Raw genomic sequence first — 13,342 nt, 5'->3', positions numbered from 1 at the left:
TTCTACCTTCAAAATATATCCAGAATCTCCCTATTTCCCACACCTCCACTGCTACCACCCCAATCTGAGTCACCATCACCTCCCTCCAACACTACTGCTATAGTCTATTATAACTGGACTGACTGCTTCCACCATTGCTCCCAACAATGTGTTCTCCACAACTGGCCAGAGTTGTCCTTTCAACATGTAAGATCATACCATGCCTTTGAAAAAACCTCCAATGGCTTCACATAGTGACCTATTTGCTCCTTGGTCTCATCCTGCTGCTGTCCCCCTTGACTACTCTGCCCAGTTACAACCACCTCTTTGTGGTTGTATGTTACATGGCAAGCCTACTCCTGTCCCAGGACCTTTGCCCTGACTGTACCCTCTGCCCAAAACACTTTTCCCCATATAGCCACATGAATAGCTTCCCCACCTCCCTCAAGCCCTTGTTCAAATATCATCTACTTGAAATGCAACATCCACCAACATTTTTTACCCTGATTATTTTTTATTTTTTTCTATAGCACATATTACAGAATATTCTAACATTGTAATATATTCTACCATATTGTATAATTTACTTCTTTGTTACAATTATTATTTATTCTCTGTCTCCATCCCACTGGAATGGTAATGGCAGCAGGACAGGTATTTTTTGTCTGTTTCACTCATCAGGAATAGTGTCTGGCACATAGTTAAATAAGTAGTTGTTGAATGAATGATGAAAAAAGGCACACATTCACAAAGCAGCATCCTCCTGTACCGAACTCCCTGCTTCTCACCCTGACTGGTGTGGCTCAGTTGATTGGCCATCATCCCACAAAGCAAAATGTCACTGGTTTGATTCCCAGTCACTGCACAGGCCTGGGTTGTAGGTTTGGTCCTGAACAGGGTGCACATTTCTCTCGCACATCAATGTGTCTCTCCTTGTCTTTTTCCCTCCCCTCCCCTCTCTCTAAAAATAAATAAATAACATCTTTAAAACGTAAATAAAAACACTCCCTGCTTTTTTGGGCTCCAAACCTGGAAGAAGGACATGAGGGACTTTTCTCTAAGAAGTTCAGAAAGCCTTCTTAGACCAGTGTTCCTTCTGTAATTAAACATGACACTACAGTATATCAGAAACTTTTTATCAGAGAAACCTATATTTAGACACTGGACCCCAAAAAAGCATTGGGTAACTCCATCATTCCATCTGGTTGATATTTGGTTGGAACAAGGTCACATGCCAAGAGGTGGTTGAATCCCATGACCCTTCAATCACCAACAACAATTTACCCCCCAAAAAGCACTATAAATATTGCTATATTTGTAGCAATCCCAGACATCTAGCAATAAAAAGTTGTTCTTTTTTATTTTCCACAGGAACATTAATTGGCCTTTGTTAACAGACATTCTGTGTAAGTGGCACATATTGGAGATTGGGAAGGACATATCCTGGGGTGGAAAGGACATGTGACACTGTAGGTGTAAAAGACACAAACCAGAGTAGCTCCTCGGCCAACATCTCCAGTGATCCAGTCTCTGTTACCCTACTTCTCTTCTTCTAGTAACCAATCCCTCTCTCCCGTCTCCAGCCACAAGTTTGGCCAACCAGAGTTCTTCCCTGCATCATTTCTAAATGGTGCTGGCAAGGTAGGGCTTCTTTCCTCAAAGACTGTAAAACCACAGGATATAAAACAAAAGTCAGTTAAAATAAGAATACAAATTCATTCATTAATTAGTGAATAAGTGAATGAATGGATTTTTAAATCAAAGTAAATATATTGCATTAAGAGAAAAATCTCAGGTATGAATCCCAGCCCTACACTTAATATCTGAGTCTTTGAGAAAGAAATGTAACAACTCTTGAGTTCTAGGTCACCTCCTCATAGAAAAACATTTAACACCAACTGGCTGTATGGGTCCTTCCCCTTAACATGTTGGCCCAAAAACAGTGACTCAAAGCCATTATAGCTTTCTTGACATTGGAAATATGGAAATTTGAATCTCATTGATTGGCCTTCAACTAAATGATACAGTTATGGTTCATGGATTTTTAAAGTATATGACTGACAATATGTTTTTATCAAAAAGTTATCACATTTGCAATAAGCTTTCAGAAATATTTCCTTTTTTAAGTTAAATTAAAATTTTTGCAAATAAATCTGATAACCTGATAACCTCACCACAACTTTATTGATTTTATGCGTGATTGAATACTTGGTTTTACTCTACAGATAACATATAAATAAATAAAATGTGACAATTCTTAGTTACTCTATACACCAACAGTAAAGAAATAAGAATTTTCTGTCAAATAAGAATTTAATAAAAATTTAAAAATTTGTCCTTTTTGAAGTTCTCTTTATTTATTTTATAAATTTCAGGACAAAGATGCAAATGGGAAAAATATGCCATTTGCTTTTGTTATTTATTTTCATCAACATTTAAATTGGAAGCTCCTTGGAAATCTGATACAGAATAGAAAAGCGATCAAAATCCATCAACTAAAAGTCTGGTTAAGTAATGTACAATAATCCATATAATTGAACACTGGATAGTAGATAAAGAGATTACATGGATCTGATTTCATTGTCATGGCAATGTGTTTCCAATGCAGGGGCCCAAGTAGCACCTGTAATACACACCAAGTGATGTAAAATTATAGATTCTGTTGCTCTGCTTCAGAGCCTCCAGTACTTCCTGTCTCTCAGCACTCAAAATCCTTTATTGTTATTACTTAGTTAATATTTAATATCCCTGCCAGACTGTGTGTTCGATGAGAGTGAGAACCGTGTCTTTAGCCTTAGCACCTAGACCATAGTCTGGCACATGATACATGATCAATAGAGACCTGTTGAAGCAGCAGTAAATTACCTTAATCTAAGGAGATTAGCTTGAGCTGGATGATTCCTGCTTCCTTTCCAAACTGCTGACAAATAGCCTATTTAATCATCTGTTCTAGAATTTTGCCTAGGATTACCATCAAGCCTGTGGAATTTGCCATTTTCTAGATTATGAGTGTTTGCCTTCTTACTCATTTTAGTACTCAGTTTGTACAGTGTCCCTAGTTAGATTGTCAGCTCTTTGAAGCTAAAGACTGTGTTCTGGGTTGTTTATTCAATAACACCCAAGAATACATTCTGCTCAAAGTGGAGGCCTTTTGAGCAATTGAATGATTTAGCAGGTATCACTTCTAAGAGAACAAAAAATTCAAGTCCGTATAATTTTATAACAACCCAACCACTCCCTCTCCTGGGCCAGGCACTGCAGTTGGCTTTATGTCAACTACCTCTTTTATTCATCACAACAATACTCTGAGAGAGATACCAGAAGCCCCGTTTTACAAACGAAGCACCTGAGACTTCAGCAACTCTCAGGGACTCAACCCAGGTCACCCAGCTAGTAAGAAAATGAACCAAGATTGAAGCCAGGTCTTTGTAGCTCCAAGGCCCATGTTCTTAATCACTTATGACCATCCCTCCCATTGCCCTGGCAGCTGACAGACAGTCCTTTCAGGAAAAACAAAAAAACAAAAAACGAGTACAGATGTCTCATGTTCATCATTTTGACAACGTGGTGCATAAGAAGGAGCCCTGGCAGGACAACTCGCTAAGTTCATCTCCCCGAACTTTTGCATTTGTTTGGGCAGTGACCATGATGGCTATTAGGGAAGACAGTTTTCTGACTCCGCTACCCCTGGCCTTCGGGCAAAAGCAGAGAAGAGGAGAAGAAGCCATAAAGCCTGATCAGAGGCCTCTTTAAACTGCCCGGCTCTGGAAGCCTTTAGATAACACACACAGTTTAAAAAAAAAAAAAAAAAAGCACCAGCAGCAGAGAAGATTTGAGGGAATTACTGTAAAAGGAGAGGGAAGGCGTGGCTGTCCACAGTCTGACTCCAGGGACAGATGAATGATGTTTGGCTGTCATTACAAGAAGCTTCTGGTTGTTATGTACTTTCTGACATTTCCTTGCTGATTTCTTAGCCTCTCACCACAGGCCCTGACCACTGTGGTCCACGGTGCACATGCAAATTACCTGAATCAGGCTGCTGGTGACTCACCAGCTCTCCTTTAAATCAAGGCTGGGCTCAAGGCAGCAACTGCTAAGGGCAGAAGCCATGGCCCACAAGCTCTGCTCCTCCTACTGGCTGTTGGTCTGCTGGCTGGCAGTGACTGTGGCAGAAGGTAAGGGTTTTGTTTTCATTCTACTGTTGGCCCACTAATCAATAAGTTGTGTGGAAAGATAAAATTTGGCTCCATGATTATACATGTCCATAAGTGGAAAATATTTATGTCAGCTTCTACCAGCCTGTGTGGTTAAAGAAGAGGAAGAGGCTGAATTTTATCATCTGAAGACTTTGGTCTTAGTCTCGCTTCTAGCTCTGTGACTTCAGACATGCTTAACCTCTCTGATATCAGTCTCTTCATACATGAAGTGACAGTATTAATACAATGTGTTATTATGGGAGTTGTGGGGACCAAATGAGCTCACCCTGTCCAAACTCTGCATGCAAGAAAAGCTCTTCAAGCTTAAAATGCTATACAAATACTAGTTACTATTGTTCTAAGGCTAACCATGTGCCACCCTGAATTATTATAGCAAGGTCCACCTCTTTTATCCCCAGAAGCACAGTAACTTGCACATGGTGGGAGTTCAGTTTCTGCCAACTGCTTTAATCATCACATCTATTTAGCTGTATTTTGGTGCTATTCAGGTGAACATAGATTTCTTTCTTCAGGATTATATTAGATTCCATTTCTCCATTCTTCCTATTCTTTTCTCTTTCTTGCACTGTAAAATCTCCAAGTGGCTTGAGCTTTAGAATTGGTTTCCAAACTGCTGAGGAAATGAAAAACAAGCATAGGGAAGGGAGGAGAAGGGGGAAAGAGAGAGGAAGGAGATCCTGGGAGACCTGGGTCTGATTCACAGTTCCCCTTAGCTCCAGAACTAGATATGGTTCAGGGAATAGAGATCCTGGAGTCAAAAATGAATCTTTCTCCCTTTTACATGTCCCTGGGGGCTTTGCAGGGACCCAGCCAGAAGCTGGTTTCAACAGTTCCCTGCTTTCACCTTCCAGTGTTCACAACAGAGCAGAGAGGGGCAGAGACCCCGGAGCTGCTGGAGAGACCACCAGAGCTCACCCTGTCCCATCTCGGCATGAATTCTGGTGATCAGGGGACAAGGAAATGGAGATTACAAATAACCCTGCCCCAATTTCTAAGACAAGGCCCCCAAGCATCACTTGCTAAAGGTGACATGGTAATGAGGCACCATAAACCAGGACTAACCACCTGACACCTCTTTCCAAAAAGTGAACCATTCATCAGAAAACTTTGTAATGTGTAACTAAACAGGTTATAGTGAGATAAGAAGTTTATTCACACCTAAAAGAACACCAATTAAAATGTGAGATTTGATTTCTGAACTTGACTCTCCCTCACTGGCCCTCAGACTGGCATTGAGCCCTTCAAACGTAGCTTCACTCTACACAAGCCGCCTTGGTTTCAGCTCATCACTCACACAAACCCTCATCCTCGGTCTCTCTACTCTCCCTGAAAGTCTGTGGTTGCCCTCTCCTCCTGTTTTCAACTGTTTATTGACGATTAAATGCCACTATAGTATTGCCTTCACAAAGGCTTTTGTTAAGACACATAATTTTAAAATTATCTCTCTCTTTCTCTGACATCTTAGGCTACTTGTAATAATTTGTACATCACCCGCGGCACTTACTGCATTCTCCTCTGTAGTACAGACCCTTGTATTTGCAACCTGTCTGCACTTCTGAGCCCAGACCATGGCTTTATCATCTCCACATCTGCCACAGCACCTAACACAGTAACCTGCACACTGCTGAAAAGTGATTAGACTTTTCACATAGAATTGAAATAGCCCTGTGTGACACAGTCTGGCCTCCAAATTATTTACCTGTAAAATTAGAAGTTTGACCAAGATAGTCAGTCATTCTGTGAGCTTACAAAATGAACTGAGTTGCAGTTAACTAAGTTAAAATCAAATTGGGTTGAGCTGTGAGTTAATTAATCACAGGATTTATATTTCTTTCTGGTTCAACTCCAAAGCATATGAGAATTTCTCTAATACTCCATGTGCCATGCAAAGGAAGAAGTACATACTTACAAATCAACCCAGCTATTGTCTGCCCAAATAACCACAGACTACAGGTAATTATATATATTTAAAAAATAAAAAAGATCTCATCTTACTTTTTATAAGAGTACTACTGGTTAATATGCTATGAGTTTTATGTCTAGACTATAATAAACGCATTTAAAATTGATATACAAGTTCTAAGCAATATTTTGACTTATATTTTTATTTTACTCTTATTTTCTTAATATATTTTCTATTGTTAGCTTTTATTTATTTATTTATTTTTAAGATTTTATTTATTTTCAGAGCGAGGGGAAGGGAGGGAGAAAGAGAGGGAAACATCAATGTGTGGTTGCCTCTCACACGCCCCCAGCTGGGGACCTGGTGTGCAACCCAGGCATGTGCCCTGACTGAGAATCAAACCAGCAACATTTGGTTCGCAGGCCGATGCTCAATCCATTGAGCCACAGCAGCCAGGGCCTATTTTATTCTAATTTTAAATGTAAGTTATTGTGAATTTTCTAGGACGGGAATTAAATACTCACTGAGCTTTACAAAAATCAACAGAGCGTAAAATTCAACATCTGCCTGGCCATTCATTCAATTTATCGACTATATAACTGGGCACCACTCTAAGCCAGGGACCATTCTAGGTGCCAGGGACATAGCAGTGACCAACAAAGTCAATAGTCCCTGTCTTCATGGAGCTTCTGTTGTAATAAGATCTGTACCCTTTATTCCTATCGATGGTGCACAGATATTAAGTATAAAGTATAACCAAATGGAACCAAGAAACTGGAATTCCTGCTAACAGAAACTTTCCATAACATTCAAGATTAAAAATAACAGTAGCTAACCCCTACTAAATGCACATTTAGTGTGTCAGGAATGCTCTGAGCACTTAATCTTATTTCAGATAATAAAACAACCCAGATAGATAAGTAGTATCAATTTCTCCATTTTACAAATAAGGAAAAGGAAGCGTTAAGAAGCCTGTCTTCTGTCACACAGTTATTAAATGGCAGAGCTCAGGACACCTAGCTCTGGAGCCTATGCTATTCTGCCTCTCATAATGTTTTTAATCTGCATTTAAATATTTTTGACCTATTTTGGTCTGAAAAAGGTTGCAGAAGAGCTCTCATTTTTGACATGGACAGCTTTGGGTGGTATGTCAGTATGTTACATAATTAGAACTATTTGCTAATTAACAATCACATTTTCTCTGAGAGAAAGGAGTATGGTAACTTATGCCATGATAGAAACTGAGACTTCTGCCGATCAATCAATTCTATTCTAGTCACTTTGCTGGGGATGAGGTCTACTGAATGTAGTCTACAGAATGGTCAAGTGGATATTTCAGAGGAGGAATATAACTTCTGAAGAGTAATCATATGACTGGTGAGGATTATGAAAGTAGATTCACAGGATGCTATGGAAGCATATTACCTTAACACAGCCTCAGGGTTAAGGCCTCCCTGAAGAAATGAGACATGAAATCTGCATAGAAGTAAGCCAGGCAAAGATGGCAGAAAACGGTACCCTAGGCACCTGGAACCAAATTTGAAGCCCATACCATTGATGAGTGTTGCCAAAGTTGCTTTTGCAGAGTGGAAGAGGCAGAGTCAGTTTCCAATGGATTAAATAGGTGGTGGGGAGGGGGGTGGAGTGAGAAGTGTTCAGACGTCTCTTTGCAATGAGAGAAGTAGGAGCCAAAGAAGTTCACGGTAGATCACTGACGTTTTCTCTCTGAAATATGAAGCTAAATAATAAGCATTCTACTTAGAAAGACAGAGAGAATATTTAAGCAAATTCTTCAAATAAATGAAGGAGAATGAGAATTTTGAGGCCTCTTGGAGGAGAGTACCAAATGTTTAGAAGACAATGGGAACTGAGCACAACAATGGTAAACCAAAGAGTTAATGAGCAGTATTAACTCAGTCACAGTTGGAGACCATGAGTGGTATCAACCCGCTTCCTTAGATGGGCGGCCTTAACCTTGTGAGGGGACCATGACAGTTTCCCAAATCAACCCCTATGACTCCCACATCTTGGAACACTTGTGCTAGCCAACCAGTGACCTGAAATAGGCACGATGTGTCTAATCTGCTGGAAGAATGTGGTTTCATGTGGTCCTGCCCACATTCTTAGTCTGGTTAATGGGACAGGCGTGTTGGTTGAGCCCTTAGAAGTTCCCAGAAAAGAACACTGAGCACTACTGGACAGCTCAGAGTTTAAAAAAAAAAAAAAAAAAAAAAGCTGCCTAGCAGGCTCCGAGACCCCGTTGTCGTCAGCTGGAGGGGCTGGAGAGTAGCCTTGGGTTGTAAGAGATGAGAGGAGCACAAGGATTGGTGGATTGGTTGGTTTGAACAACTGGAAGGCAGCTCACTGAGTGGCAGAGCTCAAGGCTTAGCTAAATCCGATCTGATAGCAAACTGTCAACATGGGGAGGAAGAGTAAGGCTACCTTCCCCCCTAACAACTGGTACCTCAGCAGGTTTTCATGTTACAAACATTCAGAACTGATCTAATTATGTAGGTGGAAAGAATGAGTAATGTGGGATTTAATCATCTTCTGTAGTTTGAAATGTCTAATCTAGAATTCCAGTCATAGAATTTCAATACCCAGTAGCCTGGGTGGGTCTGAGAGAATGAGTCAGTATTTTCTTCAAGGAACAGACACCCTCATGCTCGCTTTAAAAGAGAAGAACTGGAGGTGGAGTGATTATTATAAAGATACCTCCATGACCCTTAAGTCCAGCCAGCCTTCAGAGGGACCCTGGCAAGTCAAAAACCAAGCTTTCATCATCACTCTCTTCATATGGTCTCATCTCTTTTTCTCTTTGAGAGGCCTTCCCATTTTATAGTTTCTATGGGAAGACTACCTTCTCTGCTTACTCAACATTCAACTGACCAAAATCTAACACTCTAGCCCCTGCCCTGCACCTTCCACTAACCATGTCTCTATGTTAAAATTATCAAGTGAGAATCTGATTGGTCAATGGCCAGCCAATGAATGAGTGTCTAACAGCAGTCAAATCAGCCATTGCCAAGGGTATGCAGGACTGACCTTTCCAGGGGCTGCAAGTGAAACAGAGTCCCTCCCTGCAAGGGCCCATGCACACAGGTAATAAGCATAACCAATACAACTAAGAAAATTGAATTGAGCTGTTCTAACCATGAGGGGAATCTAGCTCTTTTTAAGCGACTCAGCTCTCCCAGCTTCCTGTGGAGAGTTCATTTTCCCATCATCCACACTCAGCAGCCCTTTCCAGGCCTGCATTGGTAAGGGAGTGAAGGAACACTTTTCTAAAAGGAAGCTTACTTTTTCATCGCCAATTAGATTAGATGATATAGAGGGAAGACCTTGGCACTTGAGCTTGATCCAAACTTTCATTACAATTTACACACGAAATTTTAAAATTGAATTTATTGGGCTGACATTAGTTAATAAAATTGTATAGGTTTTAGGTGTACACTTCTATAATACATCATCTGTATATTTTATTGCACCACCCCAAGTCCAGTCTCCTTCTATCAGCATACACCTCTCCTTACCCTCTCCTGCCTCCTCCCTCCCCCTCTCCCTCTGGTAATCACCATGCTGTTGTCTCTCTGAGGGTTTTTTTCTTTTTTCTTTTTTGGCTTAATCCCATCACCTTTCTACCCCCAACCCTTCTCCCTTCTGACAGCTGTCAGTCTGTTCTCTGTATCTTTGAGTCTGTTTCTATTTTGTTTGTTAGTTTATTTTGTTCATTAGATCGCACATATGAGTGAAATCATATGGTATTTGTCTTTTTCTGACTGTAAAATGCACAAATCTTAAAGATACTGATTGATCACATTTTAGACATACATACACTATGTATAAATATATGTGTGTACATATAAATATGTAAATATAAATGTATATGAGTGTAATGTGTAGTATGTATGTATATATATGTATGTATGTATATAAAATCTTTATCTCCGTATCCATGTTACAACCACCTAGGTAAAGATTTAAAGTGTTCCCTAGTTACTTTTTCCACTAAATAACACCTACCCTAACCCTAAGCTAACTATTTTTTAAACTTTTTTTAAACTATAGATTAATTTAGCTTGTGCTTGAACTTTATACAAATGGAATCTTTTGCTCAACATAACATCCATGGGATGCATCCATGTTGTTGTATTAGCTATTCTTCCTTTTCATTGCTGAGTAGTATTTCATTGTATGTATGTACACAGTCTGTTTATATAGTCTCCTATTGATGGGCATTTGTACTGTTTCCAAGTTTAGGTAAATTGACTAAGCCTGCTATGAACATTCTTAAACTTGTCTTTTGTAGATGCTCATGTGTCTCAGTTAAATTCCCCAGAGTGTAAATGTGAGGGGGTCGTGAGGTTTGTCCGTATTTCATCTCACAAGAACCGTGGCAGTTCTTCCCAACACACTTTGAGTCCTCTCCATGTCTCTTCTAATCTTGCTCCCCTGCTACCCCCTCAAGCATCTCCCTTGCACTTTTGTTATCAGGACTGCTTCCTGACTTGCATTTTTCTCCCCACAGGACAAGAAGGGGTAGTCACCCCTCCCAGAGGCTCACAAAATAATGTAGATTCTACAGACTGCCAGATCTTTACACTCACCCCTCCACCTGTCACAAGGAAACCGGTGACAAGGATCCAGCCCATCACAAGGACACCCAAGTGTCCTTTCCATTTTTTTCCAAGATGGGGGCCCAGAGTCCACATTAGGTTTCCAAACAGACCTTTCCTTCCTCCAAGGTGCAATCACCGTTTTCAGTCCCGTCCATTTTTTTGGCCAAACAGTCGCCTTATTCCACATTATAAATATTTCCCCAGAAGAAGACTCCGGAGGGGAAGCTCATCTGAAGAAAGCAGATAGAAGAGAGAAGCCCTAAACCTGCTGAAGCAAAAGAAGTCAATACCTCAGAAAAGACTATAAAAAATATGTTTTCTTTTTCCAAACCAAAACTATTGAATTTGAAAATTATCTTAAACATGACTGACTATAAATTGTTCTCCTTGTCAGCAGTGAAGATATTGGTGTATAGATTATTCAAGTTCACCAATTAAGAGCAATAACCACATTATTCTTATCCTCAACATTTTATGATTGCAGAATATTTATGCAAATAAAATCACTAAGTGAGTGGTTCTAGTCATTCCCATCCATACGGAAATGCCAGAAGAATCGGTTCCATCTTCTAAGTTAGAGTGAGGAACATTTAAATAAATTGAGATTGTTGTAAACCAAATGAAGACATTAATGACACCTTTTTATAGCCCCTGGAAAATTTAGCAAGGTGTATTACAAAGTGAACTTTCAAAGAAATTATAGAAAACTGAAAGCTTTATTTAAAGCATCTCTGGCAGTGAGGTAAATAGTAGCTACTTATTAATTTACTGTATTTTTTTATTAAGGTACAACTGACATAACATTGTAGTAGTTTCATATGTGCAATGTAATGATTCAATATTTGTATATATTGCAAAGATGATCACCACAAGAAGTCCAGTTAACATCAACACCATACATAGTTACATATTTATTTTTCCTTGTGATGAGAACTTGCAAGATCCACTCAGTTTTCTAACAACAACAAAAAGAAATTATAAAGATGAAATCAAAACAAGGTTAAGAAAAGTCGACTATAGATAATACTTAAAGCTATCATAAACTGAATTACCTAACTACACACCTCTTTTTAATTGTAATATCTAAATGTACTTTAATGTTAACTTTCTAAGCAACCAGTGCAAATAAGCACGATAAGTATCTCACTCTCTCCCATTATCATTATATAGATACTAGCATAAGTGATACACTTCCCCTAGAACTTTCAACATGGTTCCAGGCTCAAAAGTCTGGTTAAGTTTACATGGATGTTATGCTAACTCAAGGACTTCCCAGATATAAGTTTACTCAAATATAGGAACCTTGTATTCCTAGCGTGCATATATGTAACACGTCCCACAGACTACATTCACTGGTTATTTCTTTAGCCATTCTGCAAAATACTGCCTCCTGCTTGTGCCACTCATAGTAAATTTGGTTTTGCATAGGTGGTCTGGGTCTTACACCTGCTCCTCTTAAGAACTATATGCAAAAGTTACCGCCGCTGCTTCTGCTTCTACAAAAGGAAAAAAAGAACATAAAGATGTGAGGTCCCTGGGAATGTTGCCTGGGAAATGGAAACAGATTGCTGTTTAAAAGATAAAAAGGAAGAAAAGAAAACCTATTTCCTCTACTCACTTCATAGCAAATTTTCATATAAGAATAGATATCTCCTTCAAAATGCCAGGCTTAAATAAAACTTGTACTTGAAATCCTCATTAAGAAATTCTGTATTGTATAAACAAACTTGCTTTCTCTCTCTCCTATTTTCTTTTTCTTTTTTTCCTTTCTCTTTGGTTAGTGGGAATTAAGTAGAAAAGCGCCAACCTTGGGTGAACCTAAAGACAGAGAAAAATTTGCATGTGACTCACCTCCCTTTTGGGACGTCCCTCCCACCCCTCACCCTTTGTCACAGCTCACTGCTCACCCAGGCACTCGGCACTGTCCCAGGAGCTCCAATTGTCCACAACCAACCTGATTTGAGTGGGCTTTCTCTCCCCAAACATTAGAACTTTTGCAATCCAAAAGTTAACTGCTCTGAAATGAGTCCCTGAAGGCCTTGCTACGTGATGTTCAACACCAGGAAAACTAAGACAAACTAAAGAGAGATGAACAGCTTCAATGTCATTGCACCTATTGCAGAAAGCAGACTACTACTGCAATGTTTCATACCGAGGGCCTTTTGCAAAATAACTTTAAGTAAAATTACATCATTTTCACCCTTGAACATGTATAGAGTGGCCTATATGAAAAGCAGCCCACGCCTGCAAGTAAAAGCATAGGCCTTTGTGACTTTTTTAAGAAATTACACCTTTTGGGTCAATAAATTTTTCTTTTAAAATACAGTGATGCCTAGCAGGTTTACTGACTCGGGTACAGTCTTCAGGCCCTGATACCTCAAAGTGAGCTAGTTTATCAAATGTGTTCGTCTTAGCATATAGGTGGGAATGGCTGCTTTTGAAGCAATGGCAGTCTGTTGGAAGGGTATGATTAACTTTCAAATTCATCTTTTGCTTTGTGGCAAAAATAGCTTATGCAAGTCTAAAGTTCTAATTATGTTAAAAAGGCATAACCTGAATGCAATCATCAGAAAAACCCAAATTGAGGGAAATTTACAAAACAACTGCCCTGTAATCTTCAAAAA

The 13,342-nt window shown here is 39.5% G+C and overlaps 1 protein-coding gene across 1 annotated transcript; it reads left to right on the top strand.

Annotated features, from left to right (window-relative positions):
- Window positions 1–3,901: 3,901 nt before the first annotated feature.
- ODAPH (odontogenesis associated phosphoprotein) lies at window positions 3,902–11,326 on the top strand. Its single transcript, XM_090268104.1, has 2 exons — window positions 3,902–4,154; window positions 10,628–11,326. The coding sequence occupies exons 1-2, from the start codon at window positions 4,088–4,090 to the stop codon at window positions 10,963–10,965; spliced, it is 405 nt and encodes a 134-aa protein (XP_090124230.1). The 5' UTR covers window positions 3,902–4,087; the 3' UTR covers window positions 10,966–11,326.
- Window positions 11,327–13,342: the final 2,016 nt, after the last annotated feature.

The sequence above is a fragment of the Furipterus horrens genome, unplaced genomic scaffold (assembly GCF_987537825.1).
Source record: "Furipterus horrens unplaced genomic scaffold, mFurHor1.1.pri manual_scaffold_2, whole genome shotgun sequence".
In the NCBI taxonomy this organism is placed as follows: domain Eukaryota; kingdom Metazoa; phylum Chordata; class Mammalia; order Chiroptera; family Furipteridae; genus Furipterus; species Furipterus horrens.
Note: the sequence above shows the minus strand (reverse complement) of the source record. Positions and strands in the feature narration are given on the sequence as shown.

Coding starts and splice junctions, on each gene's coding strand:
- ODAPH (XM_090268104.1), top strand. CDS start 4,088: ATGGCCCACAAGCTCTGCTCCTCCTACTGGCTGTTGGTCTGCTGGCTG. Junction 4,155..10,627: donor GGCAGTGACTGTGGCAGAAG/GTAAGGGTTTTG, acceptor TTCTCCCCACAG/GACAAGAAGGGGTAGTCACC.